Raw genomic sequence first — 21,968 nt, 5'->3', positions numbered from 1 at the left:
CCAAACAACTACCAACAGGCACAGCAGCGTGTCTCGTCACTGAAAAGGAAATTGGAAAAGAACTAACAATATCACAAAGAGTGCAACCTTTTTATAAGCAGTGATCGAAAAGGGACATGCAGAAGTGGTTCCACGTGATGAGTTGGAAACACAAAGTGTAAAGAAGTGGTGCATTCCACATCATGGTGTACACCACCCAAAGAAGGGTTCACTGAGAGTCGTATTTGACTGCTCCGCATCCTTTCAGGGAACTTCCTTGAATAACAAATTGATCCAAGGTCCGAACCTCACCAGCAACCTTGTTTATGTTCTGTTACGTTTCCGTCAGGAACCAATAGCCTTTATGACAGACGTTGAAGGTATGTTTCACCAGGGGCCTGTACTACGAATCAAGATTTGGCGTTAGCGAGGTAACTTCAGGTTCAACCCAGGGTTTTCTGTACTACGACGGTGGATTACTTGTTACCGGGGTAGATCGCCATGGTAACATATGCTGAACGGCTAACCTGGTCGGGAGCAGGATAAGTTGGAGATCAGAGATCAACCGGTATGAAAACCCCGCCCATTATCTAATTCTTGACGATAATGTCGTCACCGTTCATAGTAGATCCTGTGCAGCTTGGTGCGCTGATACTGTAGTGAGAGGTGCGTTCAGAAGAGCCAGAACATTTAGAGACTGACAAAACCCTTTTGCATTCCCTCTTGAGTATCTTTCTGAAAGATATAGATTCTTAGCAGAGGGAATTACGTATATTGCCAGCTTCTTGAGCCGTATGTTGCCAATGCGACGCATTGAAGCTGTGCACTCAGTCCCACAGACTGAATGCATAGCGTTTCGTTATTTCGCTATGGGTAGCTAGTTTTATAGTGTGGGTGATGCGGAGAACCTGAGCAAGAACACGGTCTGCCGCGCAATTTTGAACGGATTTTATGATGAAAAATATATATCCAAAGTGCCCTTTGTAAAAACTTTGGACTCCTAATATGTTGACAAAATGAAAGGAGGTTTTTCACTCAATGTTCTGATTTCTGTTCTGGAAATGTATGCAAATAATATCATATTTTACAACGTCATCATTTGCTCATTTAAACATAGGCCTACATTTACAGGAAACTAGTAATGAAAACATTATTTGACATACTATTAGTTATCAACTTGGGAGGTTTCATGTTGTATGTTATCCCTATTCACTGTGTCTCCCCTTAACCCTTTTGTCCTTGGGTTGCTTTGACCCATTTTCGAATCATTTCCATATCAGAAATTGGGGTTACTTTCAACCAAAACCTTTCAAACCAAAAAGAACAATGGGTATCTGTACAAAGCTCTTCACAAGTGATACATAAATGATCATTTCACTACTTTAATTGATTTTTGATGTTTCATTCACTTTTATAGCATTTTTCAAAAATAATAAATAGGACATTGAAAGAGAGAAGTGGTGAAAACCCCCACAAAAGATTCAAAAGGCACAACAAAAAAGCCACAACAAAAAGGTATAAAAATATCAAAACGTAGACAAAAGTTTAACAAATACATCCTCATGTGTTCTCCCTCCCCTAGGAACAGGAAAAATATGTCAGTGTAACTAAGTTTAGTGTCGTTCAGTCATGTACGATCTCTTCTCATATTCCAGTTTTTCTGTCTCCAGCCTTGTTTTTTTAATTAAAAACCTTTAAATCGAGCTCCAGGGTTCTTTTATACAGGGCCCTCACACTGTCTGCTCCAACCTGAAACAAATGAAGAACATTGTCCCTTTGCAAGGCACACTTGGAGAAAGTTGAAGGTGTCCATTTGACTACTGTGGTTTTTTGCTTATACCTTGTGTCTTTGTCTTGGCCTTGAAGTGGAGGCCCTAGGCTCAGGGGGAGGAAGAAGTTCCTCTTCCTGCTGAGTTCAACACCATAGAAATGTAATCAATTGAGTCATATTTGAAATGAGCACTTTAAGGACTTCTGTCTTATGTTGAGACCACCACAATTAGTAAGTCATTACAGACACTTCAATCACAGTCACACGTTCACACACTCTCACCATCTGTGTTGCAAGTGGAAAATAAAACTCAAAGGTGTACCCCCAAAATGAGCAGGCAGACACAGTTTCCTGATCATCTAGGACCTCCCCTTGAGAAAGTAAATGGTATATTTCATCCATATTCAGCAACCACATATGGCATACATACTGGCGTATGACTATTAGTTTCACTGTTACCTCTGTATGGCACAGTGGGACGACAGTGGGTGGTGGCAGCAACACCACTGTATTTCCTGTCGCTGCAGAGAACAGTAATATATTTCACTCCTACAATATTCATAAATAATTGTTGAATGAACATGGTCATATAGATTACTTGAAACATACATATGCCTGGGCTTCCAACCTGCTGCCACCAGTTGCCTAATTTTTCTTCCTGTTGGCTGCAGGCAATTTCATTGTTCTATAGGCCTTTTGTAGCTATACAATATCCTACAAAAGGGACTAATTCAGGCAATTCAGCCTTGTACTTGTTGGCCTTAAAATATGTGCAAGTATTGCCTACTGCTACTTACCGTTTTGAATTATGGTTTTATATTTATTTAGCATTTGCTCCCACGATCGTTTGCCACTGCAGGGTTGCAACTAAAATAATACAGCAACAAAAGTTTAACAAATAAATCAGTTGCACAAATAAATCAGTAACAGCAGAACAGTGCTGATCAAGGGCATAGGTTGGGTTTGAACATTGGCGGGGACATTTTTACCAAATCCTTAACAAATACTTTTACAAGTTTGCAGGTACTAGCAAGCATAGCTTTGACCGCAACTACGGCATAGTCTCCATTCTAGGCAAATGAATGTCCTTAAACCTGCAAGCAGACAATTACGTAGTTGTGCTCCAGAGCTAGCAAAGGCTAGTTAACTTTAGAAACACTAGAGCTACATTTTCAACAATGATATAGCCTACAGGAGTGTATTCGTCATTTATTTTTCACTCAATGTTAATGTCTACCTTACAGGAGTACCCTGCCAAAAAGCCAATCATTAAATCTCTTCTCACAGTGTCGCTTCGATACTCACCTGACCACTGTTAGTTGACAGGCTGGTGGGCTACACATTGTGATCAGTGCTCTCCTGCCAATCAAGAGCAACGCTGACCTTGAGTAAACCAATTGTGGAGCAGAAAATGTTAAAAGAATGAAAAAAAATGTTTAGACTCGCAATTATTGGTGGGGACAATTACATTGGTGGGGACATGTACCCACCGTCCTACCCTAAATTTACGCCTATGGTGCTGATGTCCATTGCACAGGCATACAGAGCAAAGGAGGTCAAGGATCTTGATCTGGAATACAGTGAACTCCTAACAGAAAAAAGTATTGGCGTACAGTGGCAAATTGAAAGAGATAAACTCGCATTCACAGTGGGCCTGAAAGGGCAGCCATGTACACAAAGGGGAATACTGTTCATATCCTCTGCCTTTGACCCTCTCGGCTTTATCTGTCCATTCATTCTAACTGCTAAAAACATTCTGCAGGACCTCTGCAAGCACAGTTAAGGCCATTGCACACTGAAGATAAATGACTTTACGCCTGGCACAAATCTAAAATGGGTTGGCCTGAAGTAGCTACATTACTAATGGGTGTGGTTTGGGCGTAACGTGCAATAAACCAATCAGAGCATCATCTCACATTCCCTTTAAGAGCAGGCTTGTTGTTCCATGGCGGATTGCTATTATAACGCCGGATTTGCCAGGCGCACGCCAGGAGTGGTTCACAGGCGAGGAGACCGACGTTCTCGTCAGGGCCGTCAAAGATAGAGAAGTGACATTGTATGGGAAAGGCAGAGCGGTTTTCTCCCACTCATGCTGCTCATTCAAGTTCTTAGGCCGAATCCCAATACTCCCCCTTACCCCTTCCCCTTACCCCTTCCCCTTAATTTACCCCTAGCCCTTGGCCCTCGAAACTAAGGGGTAAGGGCTACATAGCCCTAAGAAATGGGACACCACTTGGTTACAGGTACGTCATCTAGCACGTATCGATATCTCCAAAGCAAGTAGTGTTATGCACTGATTTAAACGAAATTCGCTGCTAATGGAGTTTACTTTAAACTGTAGACATGCTAGTCAAAGAAATGCGGGACTGTTGTGCAATTCAGCACTGTAATATTAGCGTACCAAACTAGCGATTTTTAGAAACGTTTCAATTAGGAAAATGGTTGCAAATATATATGTTCATGACTGTATATAACACAAAACAAGACTGTCATAATTTTTTTATCAATTAATTAAGCCGAAAATATTATATTTAGCGGACTCTCTGGATGATCTGGCCGCCATTGTTGCCGGTCGCGCAGTTTTCACATAGCCCTCGGTTTCAAGTAAGCTCCCGACCTCACTTGGTTTTAAGGGGTGTATACCCCTTAGTCTTAGCCCTTCCCCTAGCTCAAAAAGAGTATTGGGACACCACTAGCTCTCACGGGAACGCGCAAAACGAAGGGGAAGGGGTAAGGGGTAAGGGGGAGTATTGGGATTCGGCCTTAGTCTTATTTTTATATATATTTTATTTTTAAAATTGTTTAGTTCTTACATTTACATTTATTCATTTAGCAGACACTTTTTAGTTATTAGAATTAGTTTAACCCTTTAATACACAACATGGGTCTAAAGTGACCCGGGAGAGTTTAGATTTTCTATATCTTTGCAAAAAAATGATTTAATTGTTCAGTATTCCAGGTATTCCTCAATTAACTTGTTTTTGGTCATCACAAGTCTTTATTTTTAGTTTTTCTTTCTTACTTTTGGAAGAAAAATCATTTTTGTAACACTACCCCTCTAATGCACAACATGGGTCTAAAATGACCCGCATTCATTTCCTATGATATTTCATGTATGGCTGACTGTGTCTTTGCCATATCTTTTGAAATCAACATATTTCATTGTCTAATATTTCAAGTATTCCTAAATATCTTGTTTTGATTGCCACAAATACTTATTTTTCTTTTTTCTTTTATTACTTTATGAACAACCATTGTTTTTGTGTTTGTGTCAAATGACCCATGTGTATTCCTATGGAGTTTTATAGGATCTTTGATATTAGTACATTTTTGCAACTTGGAACATATTTACTGTGGATAACTATTCACCTGTCACACATTTCACAACTCAACACAACTGCTTTTAGGCTGGGAGATGTTCACAAGTGACATTATTGATGAGGTCCTGAAATGCAACAAATGAAGCATAGGGTGCATTTTGTTTAAAAAGGGGGTTCTTAATAATTTGTAGTATGGCTAAATGCATGTCAATATCACTAGAGGGAAACTCCTAAGGTGACGTAAGTCATGGAGGTAGGGCATATTTGCACCGGATGGCCCAATATCTTCGTTGATCTAATTCAACTGAGGATGCTAGCTATCGCATATCACCGACTCAACTGTTTCATCTACCGTTCACTTTTGAATCGTTAATGAGCAACAAGTTATGCTTTTCAATCTATGCCATCTTCCTAAATACATGTAGGCATTTTTAGGAATCAGAATATCAGTTGTGAAACAGTTACGGAGCGGACCATCGGCAAGCACTCCCTACAATTTCTCCGGAATTGTAGCCTGTTCCTAACCAGACTCGTAGTTTCATTTATACAGTTGAGTCTGGGCTCGCTCCATTGTCAAGCGTTGACTCCTAGTAGGCAGGTACTCTGAAGTTTGAAACTATTGGATCTGCTAGAGCCACTCTGATCTGCCATAACCAATCGCTAGCGCTCACCTCAGCAATTCCTTCACCACTACTATAAGAGAGCTGGCCAACGTAGCTGGAAAATCGAACTGTTCTCGTACTCCGCGGGAAGGAGGGCCTCAACACCATGGCCTCCAACAAAACTCAGCAAAACCCGTTCTGGCTCCGGCTCAACTTACGGATATTCGGCAGCTTGCCTCAACGGACCGACTGGCTTTGCTCGCATCTTTCTCCGCCGCCATTACGGAACTCCGACACTAACTAGCGCACGACAACAACGTCATCGGTCTGAGCTACTACCTCTTTCACTGTTTGGCCGGTATCAAATTAACCTGAGACATTTGACTTGCATACCTCATGGCCAGACCTAGCCAGAAGCGAATGAAAATTAAGCGGAAGTAGGCTACGTTGGAGGGCAGAGCAGGCTAAGACTTTGTACCCTTTCTAGATGAAATGTCTCTTCTTCCCTACAGTGGGGGGGGGTGCTAAAGCTCCCCTGCTCCTGCGCTTGATCACTGTGACGGTCGTGTGGTTGAGACTCCTACGGCTCGCTATCCTTAGTTTTCCCCATTCTATGCTGCTTCCATCTCTCAGCGCAGGTCGCAGAGGCTTTGTGCAAACTCGAACGTTTTAAGAACTCATTTGTTCCAACTTCCTAATGCAGCTTGAGGCTGAAATCTTATCATTTTTATAGGGCCTTTATTACGGTGATCTTTAGCATGTATTATTATGAGGTGTATGCATGTGTTATGTTATGGGATATGTGCAATACTGTTATCAGAATCAGAATTGGTGTTTATTCGCCATGAAAGTTTACACAAACAAGGAATTTACTTTGGCAGGAGAGCCTACCTAGGCAGCCATTAGAGACGCCAATTAGAAAGGTTACAAAGCATAGCATGAGGAGAGAAAAAAGCGACCCCCAGACAATGCTCCTACAGGAGTACAGTGTGGGAACAGGCAAAAACCTCAGCACATAAGCCCACAAACATTTACAACACAACATTACAAAACTTGCAATGGGAAAGGCGGGGGGGGGGGGGGTAGACCAGCAGCATCTGGACCTGCAGCCATGATAGGCGCTGGACACAGACCCGCCAACCACCCAGGGAAACAAGCAGTCGAAGGCGTTGGATGGGGGTGGGGGGGTGGTGGTGGTATCTGTAGTACGTGAAAGTTAGTGTGTGAGTAGGTCTGGGTTGGCGCCCTCGACCTAGGCCATAATCAGTCCGAGTCTCCCTATGCAGATTGTGTTGCCAAGGAGACGTCCTTGGTCATGACCCGGGTAGAGACTAAGGCCGAATCCCAATACTCCCCCTTACCCCTTCCCCCTTCCCCTTCGTTTTGCGCGTTCCCGTGAGAGCTAGTGGTGTCCCAATACTCTTTTTGAGCTAGGGGAAGGGCTAAGACAAAACCAAGTGAGGTCGGGAGCTTACTTGAAACCGAGGGCTATGTGAAAACTGCGCAACCGGCAACAATGGCGGCCAGATCATCCAGAGAGTCCGCTAAATATAATATTTTCGGCTTAATTAATTGATAAAAAAATTATGACAGTCTTGTTTTGTGTTATATGCAGTCATGAACATATATATTTGCAACCATTTTCCTAATTGAAACGTTTCTAAAAATCGCTAGTTTGGTACGCTAATATTACAGTGCTGAATTGCACAACAGTCCCGCATTTCTTTGACTAGCATGTCTACAGTTTAAAGTAAACTCCATTAGCAGCGAATTTCGTTTAAATCAGTGCATAACACTACTTGCTTTGGAGATATCGATACGTGCTAGATGACGTACCTGTAACCAAGTGGTGTCCCATTTCCTAGGGCTATGTAGCCCTTACCCCTTACTTTCGAGGGCCAAGGGGAAGGGGTAAGTTAAGGGGAAGGGCTAAGGGGAAGGGGTAAGGGGGAGTATTGGGATTCGGCCTAAGCCACAGATGATGGTGGTGGAGTGGGAAGGGAAGAGCAAGATAGTATCGCTTCAGCGCTCTCCAGGGGAGTTGTTTTCCAGCAACGGCCTTGGCCAAGGCCTGTGCTGGTTACGGGGCCGAAAGTACACAAGATTGGTGTAGTTGTTTAGACGAGTAGACGCGATTCAATTTTCACGTCCACCCTTCAGGAAGGCCTCCAACTCCTCGAACCTCCTTTGCAGAGCCGCAAACTTATCCCTGTTGTAATACATATTCCACTGTAAGTTTACAGTCAGTGCGCCAACGGCTCTGCCCACCGTATCAATCAGGTCGGGCAGCCTAAGGGGGCTTTTGATGGCTGCAGCCGTTTCCTTGACTTTCCGATATACAAGCCAACCGCCTATTCCAAACAGCAGAAAGCCTGTAATCACGGTTCAGAATATAAAGATGTCTTCAACATCGTCAACGGAAAGTGCCGCTAGACACACGACACGCCAATTGTCCCACGCGTCCATCGTGTAGCCAGCTGCGAACGTCCCGTCAGGACAGTTGGGTTCCCCCGAACCCGATCTTCTCTTTGAGAAGATGGTGTCAATTGCATTGAGAGACCAGCTAATTAATTCCATTCTTTTAGTTTCAGTTCGGAGAGTGATGGTGAGAGAGTATCTTGAGACATACAAGAAAAGACAAGACAGAGCGAAGTAGGGAAGGTCAGGTAGGGGAGGAGAGAAAAATGCGATCGCCTTCGTCGAGAGCCAAGAGAGAAGGTTATGTAACTGTTGATAATGTTTTGCTGAGGATGTATTGTTTTTTATGATGACGCACCACGGAGACCAAAACATATTTCCCTGAGCGGGACGATAAAGTTCATCGTATCGCAGTGGGCGTTCGGGTAGATGCAGCCCGATCCGCCTCCCGTGTCAATATGTATTTGTAGCGCAAGTAAAACATGTGCTTCAGTGGTATTTTGCTGGGTTACCACGGATAGGACATCACTGCTTGCTGGTCTGTTGGACGCCGATTTGCTTGTCAAGCTAGTGGGGCATTGCAGACGTTGATGTGCCGGTTGGGGAGGCTGCTCCTCTCTACCCGATTGTGGTTCTGTGTATCGCGGGTTTCTGAAACGGTGCACGTAGGCCGTGGCTCGGAGTCACTCCACGCCATTGCTCGTATGCTGCACCTTCAGGATTTTTTGGGGGGGGGCTTCTTAGACTGCAGACTACTAGACTACTGATTTAACGTTGTGTACTTGCTGTGCTGTTATCGTTGCTGGCTTTCCTACAGGTACTCTCTTGCACTTCAAGGTTCATCTTGTTAATTGTCTAACTTGTTTAATTAGGCCCCTACATGATTTATGGTTCTTCCCTTTGGCATTTATTTTCCTTTCATGTATGCTTAATATTTTGGCTACCACATGTTTAAGGTTCTCGTTGTACAAGATCGTTGACCTTTGCTCTTTCGTAAGCTCTCTTGGAACTCCCTTTGGATGAAAGCGTCTGCTAAATTAACAAATGTTAATCTGACACTACAACTAAGGGTGCTTGCACTGTCGTCATTTCACACAGGGGACCTTTCTGTCCTTTTCTGTCCTTAATTGGCTAGTCTTTGGAATAGGTGCTGCTACTTCGCCGTCGCAAGTTGTAGCGTGTGTGTGTGTCTCGACGCAGCTGTGCATCTTCGTCATCAGCGTACATGTCATTTATTTCATCCCAATGATGATGCTGCTGTCATCGATGCCAAAGATCGCTACGGCGTCAATGGCTCTCGATGAGCAATTGCAAATAACTAGTGGTGGTGGCAACATGTCTTGCGTAAACTGCTCCTCTGTCTGCAGGTATTGATGCCCTCTCTGTTGCTGGCTGATCCCAGGCCTTCCGCAGCATGCCATAACATCATTCAGAGGGCATCGGTCCTCCAGCATCACACGTTATCACATAGATACATGAGGATGTCGGTCCTCTATAGCTATAGCTAACGCATGCTACACATCATACATTGGGGCGTCTGTCCCATGGCCTTTACTGGCTATTGCACTTCAGGACAGCGTCCTCTAGCATAGGCTGGCTATAGCTTACATACCATTAGGCACGTGACTTCAAAAAGGGCATCGGCCCTCCAGCCAACAAAGGCTCCTATGCACTCCAGCCGGCAAAGGCTGCTCACACACTCAAGGGCGTCGGCCCGCTATAGCCTACATAGGTAAAAGTACGCGGGGACGTCGGTCCTCCATCCGGCACAGGCTGTTCACATAGTCGAGGGCGTCGGCCCTCTTGCCTACATAGGTCATGTACGTGGGGACGTCGGTCCTCCAGCCGGCACAGAGTGTCACATAGTCTCAAGGGCGTCGGCCCTATAGCCTACATAAGTCATGTACGCTGGGACGTCGGCCCTCTAGCCTACATAGGTCATGTACGCGGGGACGTCGGTCGTCCAGCCCGCACAGGCTGTTCACATAGACTCAAGGGCGTTGGCCCTCTAGCCGACCAAAGCCGCCAAAGGCTTTCACCTGCATACCTGAGGCCGTCGGGCCTCAGCCATCTAAGGCAAACGCCAACTTCACGAGGGGGTCGGCCCTCTAGCTCATAACTCATTCATGCACAAGGGCATCGGCCTCTGGCCGGCAGGCTACAGCCTACTATCTCTTGCTTTTCTGTCCCCTGGCTTCGTTGGTATAGGTATTCGTTGGCCTTGCCATCTCCTGCTGGATCCGGCCCGGGTATGTATGCTATTAGGTCATTCTGTCATACGCTCGTATTTATCGTGGTCGCACCGATCGGTGCTGAGCACCTATGTCTGTTTTTTGTTGTTGTTGTGTTTGTGTCGCTTATTCCTCAGCGTTTCATGGTTCCTTCTGTTGGTGAGTATGTTTTACGTTCTCTAACTTCCTACCACTCTTACTTTTGGGGATTCTTCTTTGGATGTTGGGCAGGCGCCCGTTGATCTATAATTCCCTGGGGTCTAAGCTCCAAACACTGTAGTACATTTATCATTCTGTAAATAAACATCTTTCACTCATCCCAGTTCTCTCATGATTGAAATGAAGCATAGCGCAAGTTCAGTCAGGCAAGACCGATCCCTGCACTCGGGCATACTCGATAATGTCCACTACTCACTCCTCCCGCTAAGAGCGCTCTACTTCCTCTGTTCCTATGCCGGGCTTTCATTCGGGTTCATTTCGAGTTGCCTCCCGTCTATCAATTAACACTGTCACATGATCCATGCCTTTTAAATACGAGTTTCTCCCTGTGTAGTTTGTCCATGCTATCATGCGCGCGACCCTCCACCTCCCCATCGCCACCCGGTTCCTCGTCTGCTCTTCGACTCGTTGGTCGTCGGCTGCCGCCACCGCCACCAGTGTCTGGACTCCATGGGGGAATTCTTCTTCGGATGTTGGGCAGGCGCCCGTTGATCTATAATTCCCTGGGGTCTAAGCTCCAAACACTGCAGTACATTTATCATTCTGTAAATAAACATATTATACTCATCCCAGGTCTCTCCTGATTGAACTTTGATATGAAGAGCTGCAGCAGCAAAAGGGAAGGAGTGGAAAAGCATCAAACAAGAATTCATGGCCTCTATCAGTTTGACCCTCCTGGCAGGGGAGGACAAGAGCCTAGATGTGGCCATTTTCAGCAGCATTCAGGTAATTGTGTGACTTTCCTGGCTAATTGCAGAAGACGGTTCATTCCCAGTAACTTTGTCACCAGATGCCCAGCAAGCCTGCAAAATGTGGATTTTTTTCTGGATGTGAGATGTGAGGGTCTCATATGTGGTAGACTGAGTGCTCTACCCTTCCAGTGTCCCTCTGACTGGAAAGCTTATTGAGAAACCTGAACATTGCGGGGACCCTTCACCAGAACAAGCAGAACATACGAGTCACAAAGACATCCAAATGAAAGGACATACCAAGTTCCACATTTTTTCATGCTCTTGTTGCCATTCAATTAGGATTTAATGGCAACATGACTATGGTGAGCTATGTGCTGAAGAAGGGAAAGGCTGTTGTCCTTCTGAGCACCATGCATGATGGCAAAGCAGTGGATGACAATGTTGTGATCCAGTACTGTAATAAAAGAAAAGCAGGAGTGGACACAATGGATCAGACAGTTTGCACTACTACTACTCATGTAAGTGGAGAACACAGAGGTGTCTGGCACAATATGCTGGATGTTGCAACCCTAAATGCCTACACTAACTTCTACACCAACACCCTCATTACATGGGTGGTGTGACCCAAGTGGCAGTTCATCAAGGAGCTAGGCAAGGATGTTGTCATGCCAAATAAAAGACACATGAAGGCCAAGTCACAGCTCCAAAAGTATAGTAAAGAGATGATGGAAAGATGTGGGGTAAAAACTAAATGCAACTACCACCGAGCCACAAGGAGAGCACTTATCATCAAACTTTATGAAGCTGAGTAGCCTGGCTGCCAGCCCAACTTCTCCCCGCCCACAAAAAAATTTGGTTGGGAAGTTGGGTCTGGAGGGTCTCGTATTGGGAAACAACTACAGAAAACCAGAATCTGGGCGTACCAATGAAATTGCCAGAGCGGGCTTTATACGATGATGGACAGATGATCAACAGTAACGTAATCACCCACGTCACAAAAGAGCGCTTAAGTTGAATTTGTTTTGAACAAACAACATATTACGTTGTTCTGATTGGTTGTAGGTCTATCCAATTGAGCTGATGAAGAAAGTGTTTTGTCCGTCTCTTCATAAACAGAGTGACTAAGTTCAGTTGAGTTCTGGATTTTAATAAGTATTTATCAATCTGCAGATTGGGAGAGAAAACCAGACCTCTGACAATAAATGACAACACAACACCAGGCTTAGGTCTCAATCAAGTCTCTCCGCTCTGAAGGACAGAGGACCATCTTTTATAGGGCACAAGAATGTAAACATAGATAGTGACAGTCAGGCAGAAATGACGTTACAACAGTCTCAGGAAAGAGATTCACAGCTCCCAACACATAGTTGGAGCTCTCCTTGTTGTCATGACAAGGACCATTTAGCCAGTAATTTCTCCTGATCTCAAACATCTATTAACCCTGACACAATCTACTCTTATTAATAGCAAGCTTACATGAGAACATACTAACTAGTATCCAATGACTAGTTCTCTTGATTAGTGAATAATGTAAGCACACAGGAAATCTAAATTTCTTCCACAGTCCCCCCTTTTGACGTTTAACGTCAACACAACAATCATTCATCAACTGTTTACCTGGGACCTGCTGTAGTGCCTTACATTTCACAAGTTTCATAACATTTCAATACCTTAACAATCAAACAATACAGTATCTGTTACTACTCAGTACAGCATACATGATTATAGGATTTGAAGAAGTATTAGGTAGTACCCAATCAGGTGAAAAAGTACAAAGTCAATGAAGTGAATAGCTTTTGTTTAGTTCTCTAGATAGGGCTCCCAGAAATGACCTTAACCCTCCTTCTATTTTCCTCGTTCAAAGTTGCATGGCATTATACACTTTGGTGATATTGTAACCTCTGATTCATCCTAGTAACACAGGCATTTCCTAGGACCTTACAAAAGAACCAGCTTACAGATATTCACTTCATAAGCAAACAGCATAATGACAGTTTATCAACGATTCTAGAAACATAGGCATATTTCTCTCCTGGACATAACCAAGGGTCGTGCTCTCGTGAGCTCAACACAGCAGGGTATAGACCAAACATTGTTCATTACATGTAAATTCAGAGCATTTCAAACAGTATACAAGCAATAAAGTAACCATTATCTTTAATTATTGTTAACTGATCTGTGGTTAAAGACAGATCTCTTCAGAGTGCATACAATATTGTATATCAATTGGAAAATAGAAGGAGGCAAATGGCCATCTTTATTACATTGGCAAAGTAGTCACTTGGTACTTGAGATTACATATCAGACAAGTCCATCATTCTCAGGGCAATACAGTAATCATCAGTTTTGCTTGCTTTTGTCTGTGGCTTGATTTGGGCTACCATAATTTTACTGGCATGCCTCCGAGAGCCTACTGCACAGCACTTTACACAGCAGAAAGTACACATCTTCCAAGCACAAACCACAATCAGCACAACAACGATTAACTCGCCCAATCCATTGATTCCCATTTGAAATATAGTCGAAAAAGAAACCCCACCCGAGGAGGTCAGTCAGCACAATTCCAAGCTTCAAGTTCCCCCAAAGCTGAAATTATCTCTTTAATGTGAGCATATTTGTGATATTAGCAGATTCATCTGGGATAAAAGTACATCAGTCATGACCTATCACAGAGCTGACAACAGATAATCCAATGCCATAGGGTTCTGTAGCACTACCTGCCTCATGGCCTTTATCTCAGAAGCAACCGCAGTTAAGGCGTTGGCTGTGTCATTACCAATAGACTCCAACCCTAGTGCTAAGCTCCTAATATCTGTAAAGGCAGTGATAACACCATACACAGGGAAAATAGCAGCTGAAAACATGACAAGTGACTGAGGTACTATTGAATCCACGTGATGTGATCCCAGATTCTTAGCATCTGCTTTAATAATACTTCTTTTGTGGCGGTGCCACCAATGTTTGAGCAAGGGGTGCAGGGGCAACCCATCTATAGGTCTGAGGGCTCCTACAATAAACCCAAGGTAACCCGTTCCCAACCAGTCGGCCGGCAGGAAATAATAAGCACCATTACCACATCCCCACATGGTGCCCTTGTTAGCTACATGAGGAAGCCAACATGGTGATGTCCTTATACAGTACTTACAGGTCCATCTGCAACAGGCAATCATGCAACAGGCTGTTAGCATACCTAAACACAGTGTGGTTAAATGTATTTTTTTCAACTAACTTCCCATAATTATTTGAACATTCAATCAACCATATACTACATCTTCTGTAGTATGCTAAAGGTGTATGAATAGCATAGTCAGCAACATCAGGAATTAATGTCACCCATCCAAATGGTATACAAGACATAACATACGGACGTAACATTGAAATCAGATACAATGGAACTTTCAAATCATCCAGTACAGGGTGAGCATACATAGAAACCGTATCCTTACATGTATTATTCCCCAACACTCTCACTGTACCACTCTGCCATACACCATAACCATGCAGATGGGGAATATTCAAGAGATGACTGATTCATTCCAAAGAACAGTCACATTTGTTACATCCAACCTTACACAAAACCACTTCTTAACCGTACACATATCAGCCATTGACAGAGGGACAGATATCCCTGGATAACTTCCAGGGTGCTTGGGACTCTAACCACAAACTCTGCAAGGTCTGTCCCCTCTAATGCTGGTCCAGTCATTTTTTTTCGTCCACGGTAAGGTGTTGTTATACAGATTGTTCTTCATGTGTGCTTTATGATGAATCTCAATGTCACATCAGTATAATTGGGAGCGTGCAATAGTGACTCTCGGTGTGGCTCATGTATGCGATGTCTGTGGACTCGTGCGTCCAGTATCAGTAAAAGTCTGTCAGGTGTGTGCGTCAGTATGTCTGGATCTCATCTTGCATCGTAGCTCAGGCAGCGGCCTGGGTTTCCTTGAAACAACCGAGGGCCTCTGCCTCAGTATCTTCTCATCCCCGTTCTGGGTTCTGTCATCTGCTTCATGTAGAGGCCGGAGGAAGACTGAAAGTGTCTTCCCCTCTCCAGGCTCCTCTCTCTGGTTTCCCGTCTGGGTGCTGTCATCTGCTTCATGAATCACATATGGGGCAGAGAGGCATGGTAGCAACAGCAGCCCCTCTCTGGCTTTCTCCACATGTGACTCACCTTTTGACGTCTTCAACACCTCCAGGTGGGTGTTCTTTGGGAACTCCTTTTCAGCACCCCTGGATTGGAGTGCTGGATGGCGGGGTCCTGGTTCTGGCTCAAATCGGTCTGCTGGACTGGAACCTGCTCCCGGATCAGCTGCTACAAACGGGTCTCCACCCCCCTTGGTGTACTCCTGGAAGAGTAACCCAGTGGGGATGAGACAAATGACAAGTTGGAGCAGGCACCATTTGGAGGTGCACCAGCTCCTCCACCGGCCCCTGACTCTCCGTTTAATCCCTCCACCGTGTTGTTCGGTGGCGGTGCTGTTTTGCAGTGTGTCGCATGGCTCCATGTTGGACGACCCTCCACTTTCACAGCTGTGTGAGTCACCAAGATAAACAGCTATGGACAGCTCCATCTCGGTGAGAGGCAGTCCTCCATTTGTGCACTTTCACGTGCACGTAGTCTCCCGGTTGATAGGGATGACATGGCTCCCCAGGCAGGGCAGTTTTCACCTGTGAATGCACAACCCTGGCTGCTCTAGTTAGGGCGTAACAACATTTTAACACTGTATCATCCATTTGGTGGATATCCATCTGTGTCAATGATAGTGGGAGAGACAGGCAATCTCATTGGTCTCCCTTCAACTATCTTGTGTGGGGAAAGTACATTTCTCCTCTGGGGAGTGGACCTCATGGCTATAAGAGCTAGTGGAAGTGCATCAGGCCACTTCAGGCCTGTCTCCACATATCTTGGCTAGTTTCTTTTTTCAAAGTTCCATGTTGCCTCTCCACTGTCCCCGCAGACTGTGGGTGGTAGGGACAGTGGAAATGATGGTTGATCTGGAGCGCTTATCAAAGTTCCTGAACAATTTTTACCTGTGAAATGTGAACCTCTATCACTGGACAGTCTTGTGAGGATCCCATATCTACAGATCACACCTCTTATAATAAAATCTTGGCTACCGTGGTAGCATCAACTTTCCGACATGGGTAGGCTTCTACCCATTTAGAGAACATGACAACAATTACACACTCAAAATTACAACACTTGTTCATCTGCATAAAATCAATTTGTAAATTAATAAAAGGACCACTTGGTGGTGGGTGGGCTGGGTCTCTGGCTCTTTGCTCCCTTTCCGGGATTATGCTGCTGGTAAATATGACACTGAGCACAATGTTGCTCAGCCTTTGTGGAAAAACCAGGTGCAAAACCAATCTGTATTTACTATTGAGACCATACCCCCCTTGCTCGTATGGGCACATCCGTGCGCCATGCGAGCCAACCAAGGGAACAATGCACGTGGAATCTTTCACACAGCCAACAGATAACCAACCATCCCTTTCAGTGTTATCAGCAGCGACTTGAAGGTCCACCACAACATGAAGAGAGGGAATGCGCGTTTCTGGTTGCTGAGACACAAAAAAACAAATACAGACCTGGGACACATCAGAGGGCCGCAGCCTTTGCTGCAACATCAGCTCTAGTATTTCCTCTTGAAACATTTTTTTTCCCCCTCCGTGAGTCACCACCTTACCGCGGTGGAGGGGTTTGCGTGTCCTAGTGATCCTGGAAGCTATGTTGTCGGGGGCTTTATGCCCCTGGTAGGGTCTCCCAAGGCAAACAGGTTCCAGGTGAAAGACCAGACAAAGCGTGGCTCAAAAAACCAACCATGAAGAAACACAACAATGGTTCCCAGTTGCCCCTGCCCGGAAGCGGGTCACCGGGGCCCCCCCCTGGAGCCAGGCCCGGGGGTGGGGCTCGATGGCGAGCGCCTGGTGGCCGGGCCTTTTCCCATCGGGCCCGGTCGGGCACAGCCCGAAGAGACAACGTGGGACCCTCTTCCAGTGGGCTCACCATCCGCAGGAGGGGTCATGGGGGTCGGGTGCAGTGTGAGCCGGGCGGCGGCCGAAGGCGGGGGCCTTGGCGGTCTGATCCTCGGCTGCAGAAGCTAGCTTTAGGGACGTGGAACGTCACCTCGCTGGCGGGAAAGGAGCCTGAGCTGGTGCGCGAGGTAGAGAGTTTCCGGCTAGATATAGTCGGCCTCGCCTCGACGCACAGCACGGGCTCCGGAACCAGTCTCCTTGAGAGGGGCTGGACTCTCTTCCACTCTGGAGTTGCCCTTGGTGAGAGGCGTCGAGCTGGGGTGGGAATACTTGTTTCCCCTCGGTTCGGTGCCTGTACATTGGGGTTCACCCCGGTGGATGAGAGGGTAGCCTCCCTCCGCCTTCGGGTGGGGGGACGGGTCCTCACTGTCGTTTGTGCTTATGCACCAAGCGGCAGCTCAGAGTACCCACCCTTTTTGGAGTCTCTGGAGGGGGTGCTGGAAAGCGCTCCTCCCGGGGATTCCCTCGTCCTCCTGGGGGACTTCAATGCTCATGTGGGCAATGACAGTGAGACCTGGAGGGGCGTGATTGGGAGGAACGGCCCCCCCGATCTGAACCCGAGTGGTGTTCTGTTGTTGGACTTCTGTGCTAAACACGGCTTGTCCATAACGAACACCATGTTCAAGCATAAGGGTGTCCATATGTGCACCTGGCACCAGGACACCCGAGGTCTCAGTTCGATGATCGACTTCGTAGTCGTGTCGTCGGACTTGAGGCCGCATGTCTTGGACACTCGGGTGAGGAGAGGGGCGGAGCTGTCAACTGATCACCACCTGGTGGTGAGTTGGCTCCGATGGTGGGGGAGGACGCCGGTCAGGCCTGGCAGGCCCAAACGTAATGTGAGGGTCTGCTGGGAACGGCTGGCGGAACCCTCTGTCAGAAGGAGCTTCAACTCCCACCTCCGGGAGAGCTTCGATCATGTCTCGGGGGGGGCCGGGGACATTGAGTCCGAATGGGCCATGTTCCGGGCCTCCATTGTTGAAGCGGCTGACCGGAGCTGCGGCCGCAAGGCGGTCGGTGCATGTCGCGGCGGTAACCCTCGGACCCGGTGGTGGACTCCGGAGGTGAGGGATGCCGTCAAGCTGAAGAAGGAGGCCTATCGGGCTTTATTGGCTGGTAGGACTCCTGAGGCAGTTGATGTGTACCGGCAGGCCAAGCGGAACGCGGCTCTGGCGGTCGCGGAGGCAAAAACCCGGGCATGGGAGGAGTTCGGCGAGGCCATGGAGAATGACTTCGAACGGCTTCAAAAAGGTTCTGGACCACCATCCGGCGACTCAGGAGGGGGAAGCAGTGCTCTGTCAACACTGTATACGGTGGGGACGGTGCGCTGCTGACTTCGACGGGGGACGTCCTGGATCGGTGGAAGGAATACTTTGAAGACCTCCTTAATTCCACCAACACGTTTTCCGACGTGGAGGCAGAGTCTGGGGACATCGGGGGGGGCCCTCCTATCTCTGGGGCCGAGGTCGCCGAGGTGGTTGAAAAGCTCCGCGGTGGCAGGGCCCCTGGGGTGGACGAGGTCCGCCCGGAGTTCCTTAAGGCTCTGGATGTTGTAGGGCTGTCTTGGTTGACACGACTCTGCAACATCGCGTGGACATCGGGGACAGTGCCTCTGGACTGGCAGACCGGGGTGGTGGTTCCCCTCTTTAAAAAGGGGGACCGGAGGGTGTGCTCCAACTTTAGGGGGATCACACTCCTCAGCCTCCCTGGGAAAGTCTATTCGGGGGTCCTGGAGAGGAGGGTCCGCCGGATTGTCGAACCTCGGATTCAGGAGGAGCAATGTGGTTTTCGTCCTGGCCGTGGAACAGTGGACCAGCTCTATACCCTCCGCGGAGTCCTGGAGGGTACATGGGAGTTCGCCCAACCAGTCTACACATGTTTTGTGGATTTGGAAAAGGCGTTCGACCGTGTCCCTCGGGCGCTCATGTGGGGGGTGCTCCGAGAGTACGGGGTACCGGATTCCCTGATCGGGGCTGTCCGGTCCCTGTACGACCGGTGCCAGAGTTTGGTCCGCATTGCCGGTAGTAGGTCGAACTTGTTTCCGGTGAGGGTTGGACTCCGCCAGGGCTCCCCTATGTCACCTATTCTGTTCATTACCTATATGGACAGGATTTCTAGGCGCAGCCAGGGTGTTGAGGGGGTCCGGTTTGGTGACCTCAGGATCGGGTCGCTGCTTTTTGCAGATGATGTGGTCCTGTTGGCTTCATCGGGCCGTGACCTTCAGCTCTCACTGGAGCGGTTCGCAACCGAATGTGAAGCGGCTGGGATGCGAATCAGCACCTCCAAATCTGAGGCCATGGTTATCGACCGGAAAAGGGTGGAGTGCCATCTCCGGGTCGGGGAGGAGATCCTGAACCAAGTGGAGGAGTTCAAGTATCTCGGGGTCTTGTTCACGAGTGAGGGAAGAATGGAGCGCGAGGTCGACAGGCGGATCGGTGCGGCGTCCGCAGTGATGCGGGCTCTGCATCGGTCCGTCGTGGTGAAGAAGGAGCTGAGTCGAAAGGCGAAGCTCTCTATTTACCAGTCGATCTACGTTCCTACCCTCACCTATGGTCACGAACTATGGGTAGTGACCGAAAGAACGAGATCGCGAATACAAGCGGCCGAAATGAGCTTTCTCCGCAGGGTGTCCGGGCTCTCCCTTAGAGATAGGGTGAGAAGCTCGGTCATCCGGGAGGGGCTCAGAGTAGAACCGCTGCTCCTCCGCGTCGAGAGGAGCCAGCTGAGGTGGCTCGGGCATCTGATTAGGATGCCTCCTGGACGCCTCCCTGGTGAGGTGTTCCGGGCACGTCCCACTGGGAAGAGGCCCCGGGGAAGACCCAGGACACGCTGGAGGGACTATGTCACTCGGCTGGCCTGGGAACGCCTCGGGGTCCCCCAGGAAGAGGTGGTGGAAGTGGCCGGGGAGAGGGAAGCCTGGGCCTCCCTGCTTAGGTCGTTGCCCCCGCGACCCGATCCCCAGACAAGCGGAAGATGACGAGACGAGACGAACATTTTCTGCTATTGTTAGTATGAGCTTCACACTTAACAATAGTTGGCTTTCTCGGTAATAGTATTAAATTATCAAATCATCTTTCCATTCTTAATTGCTCCACCTGAGGAGTTAATGAAACCTCTTTCTGGCCATATGGCACCAAAATTGTGAGTAACTCAAAATCCATACATCGAGTCAGTGTGAATATTTACGACCTTGCCTTCTGACAAACAACATGCCCTTGTCAAAGCAAAACTCTTCCTGCTGTGCAGACAGTTTACCAGATTCGAATGTCTCACTGTCCGTGCAGACCGCTTATCCGGAGTTTAGAGAGCCATCCCATGCTCAGGACGAAGATCCATCTACGTTCAACACAAGTTCAGCATTATCCCTAAGTTTGTAACAACATATCAGGTCTGGGTGTTAGCACTTTATCGACAACCATCTCACAGTCATGTGGTTCACCATCATCAGGGGTGGGCAACAATGAAACTGGATTCAATGTGGGGCATCTATGGAATGTAATGTTACTTTGAGTCAAGAATTACAGTTCATACTTTGTAGCTCTAGTGGCTGACAGGTGTTGAGTTTTGGTGCGTAACAGAAAAACACTTACTGCATGAGGAACCATCACTGTCAAGGGCGACCCCAGCACTATATCTGAAGTTGCTTCCACACATGTTGCCGCAGCACAGACTGCTCATAAGCACGGGGGGAAACCTGCTGCCACAGTATCTAAAGAAGAAACTCACATAAGCGATAGGCCTCTTAAGATAACCATGCTGCAGGGTCAGTACACCCCGGTGTATTCTGGCAGACCGAGAGCTGGCGCTTTGGCCAAGGCCTGCTTAAGAGATACAAATGAGTTATCAGCTTCAGTTTTCCACAACAAATGAGTATCAGTCTCCTTCCTTTTATCAAGGAGAGGTCTAGCCAACACAGCATAATCAGGGATCTACTAACGACAATACCCGACTGAACCTAGAGTTGTTTTGGTGTTCTAGGCTTCGGTATCCATCGGATGGCCTCCACTCTATCAGGCGTCAATAGACGCACTGTACCTTTGAGTGTATGGCCCAGATACTTGACCTCCTAAGACCATAACTGCAGTTTTGCCTTTGAGGCCTTGTGGCCCTTCTCAACCAGTGCCTGTAGCACAACAATAGTGTCCTGTTGGCAGGAGGCAAGATTCTTAGAACATATCAAAAAAGGTCATAAATATACTGCACCAGAGTAGAGCCGGCTGCTAAGGTGACATCCTGGAGCTCCTCTCGTAATGCTTGACTAAACAACGTAGGTGATTCAGTGTACTCCTGCGGTACAACTGAAATGTATAGTAGACCTGGCGAAACGTGAATGCCAACAGTTACTGGCTCTCTTCTGCAATGGGAACAAAGAAAAAAAGCAACCAATAGTCATTTACAGAGCTAGAAAGTAACAGGGTTACTTGCTAAGTATCGTAACAGAGTTAGGCACAACAGGATGTATAACACAGGCATTACCAGCTTATAAACCCATAATAAACTTCCAAGTATTTGATTAGCCTTAAGGGATCAAATTGACCTAAGTCTACCTATGACTCCTTGTTTCAACAAAGCATCAATAACTGGGACAATACCTTTCCCTACTTCTCTATCACTAGCATACTGAGGTCCGGTTCTCAAGAGTCGTACTACAAACAATGATAACAATATGATTAGCTTGTGTGGACCACAGGAGCTCA

The 21,968-nt window shown here is 47.0% G+C and overlaps 1 protein-coding gene and 1 long non-coding RNA gene across 2 annotated transcripts; both read right to left on the bottom strand.

Moving 5' to 3' along the window:
- Window positions 1-1,360: 1,360 nt before the first annotated feature.
- On the bottom strand, window positions 1,361-1,947 carry LOC146288710 (uncharacterized). The gene is made up of 2 exons (XR_014755248.1): window positions 1,820-1,947; window positions 1,361-1,728 (listed from the first exon to the last, which is right to left on the bottom strand). It is a non-coding gene; the product is annotated as an uncharacterized LOC146288710 (long non-coding RNA).
- A 10,566-nt stretch (window positions 1,948-12,513) lies between these two features.
- LOC146288709 (uncharacterized) lies at window positions 12,514-16,300 on the bottom strand. The gene has a single exon (XM_084698445.1). The coding sequence runs from the start codon at window positions 15,801-15,803 to the stop codon at window positions 15,108-15,110; it is 696 nt and encodes a 231-aa protein (XP_084554571.1). The 5' UTR covers window positions 15,804-16,300; the 3' UTR covers window positions 12,514-15,107.
- Window positions 16,301-21,968: the final 5,668 nt, after the last annotated feature.

The sequence above is a fragment of the Hypomesus nipponensis genome, chromosome 5 (genome assembly GCF_054491055.1).
Source record: "Hypomesus nipponensis isolate SF chromosome 5, ASM5449105v1, whole genome shotgun sequence".
Lineage (NCBI taxonomy): Eukaryota > Metazoa > Chordata > Actinopteri > Osmeriformes > Osmeridae > Hypomesus > Hypomesus nipponensis.
The sequence above is the reverse complement of the archived record's forward strand: the minus strand, read 5'-3'. Positions and strand labels throughout refer to the sequence as shown.

Coding starts and splice junctions, on each gene's coding strand:
- LOC146288709 (XM_084698445.1), bottom strand. CDS start 15,803: ATGGAGCTGTCCATAGCTGTTTATCTTGGTGACTCACACAGCTGTGAA.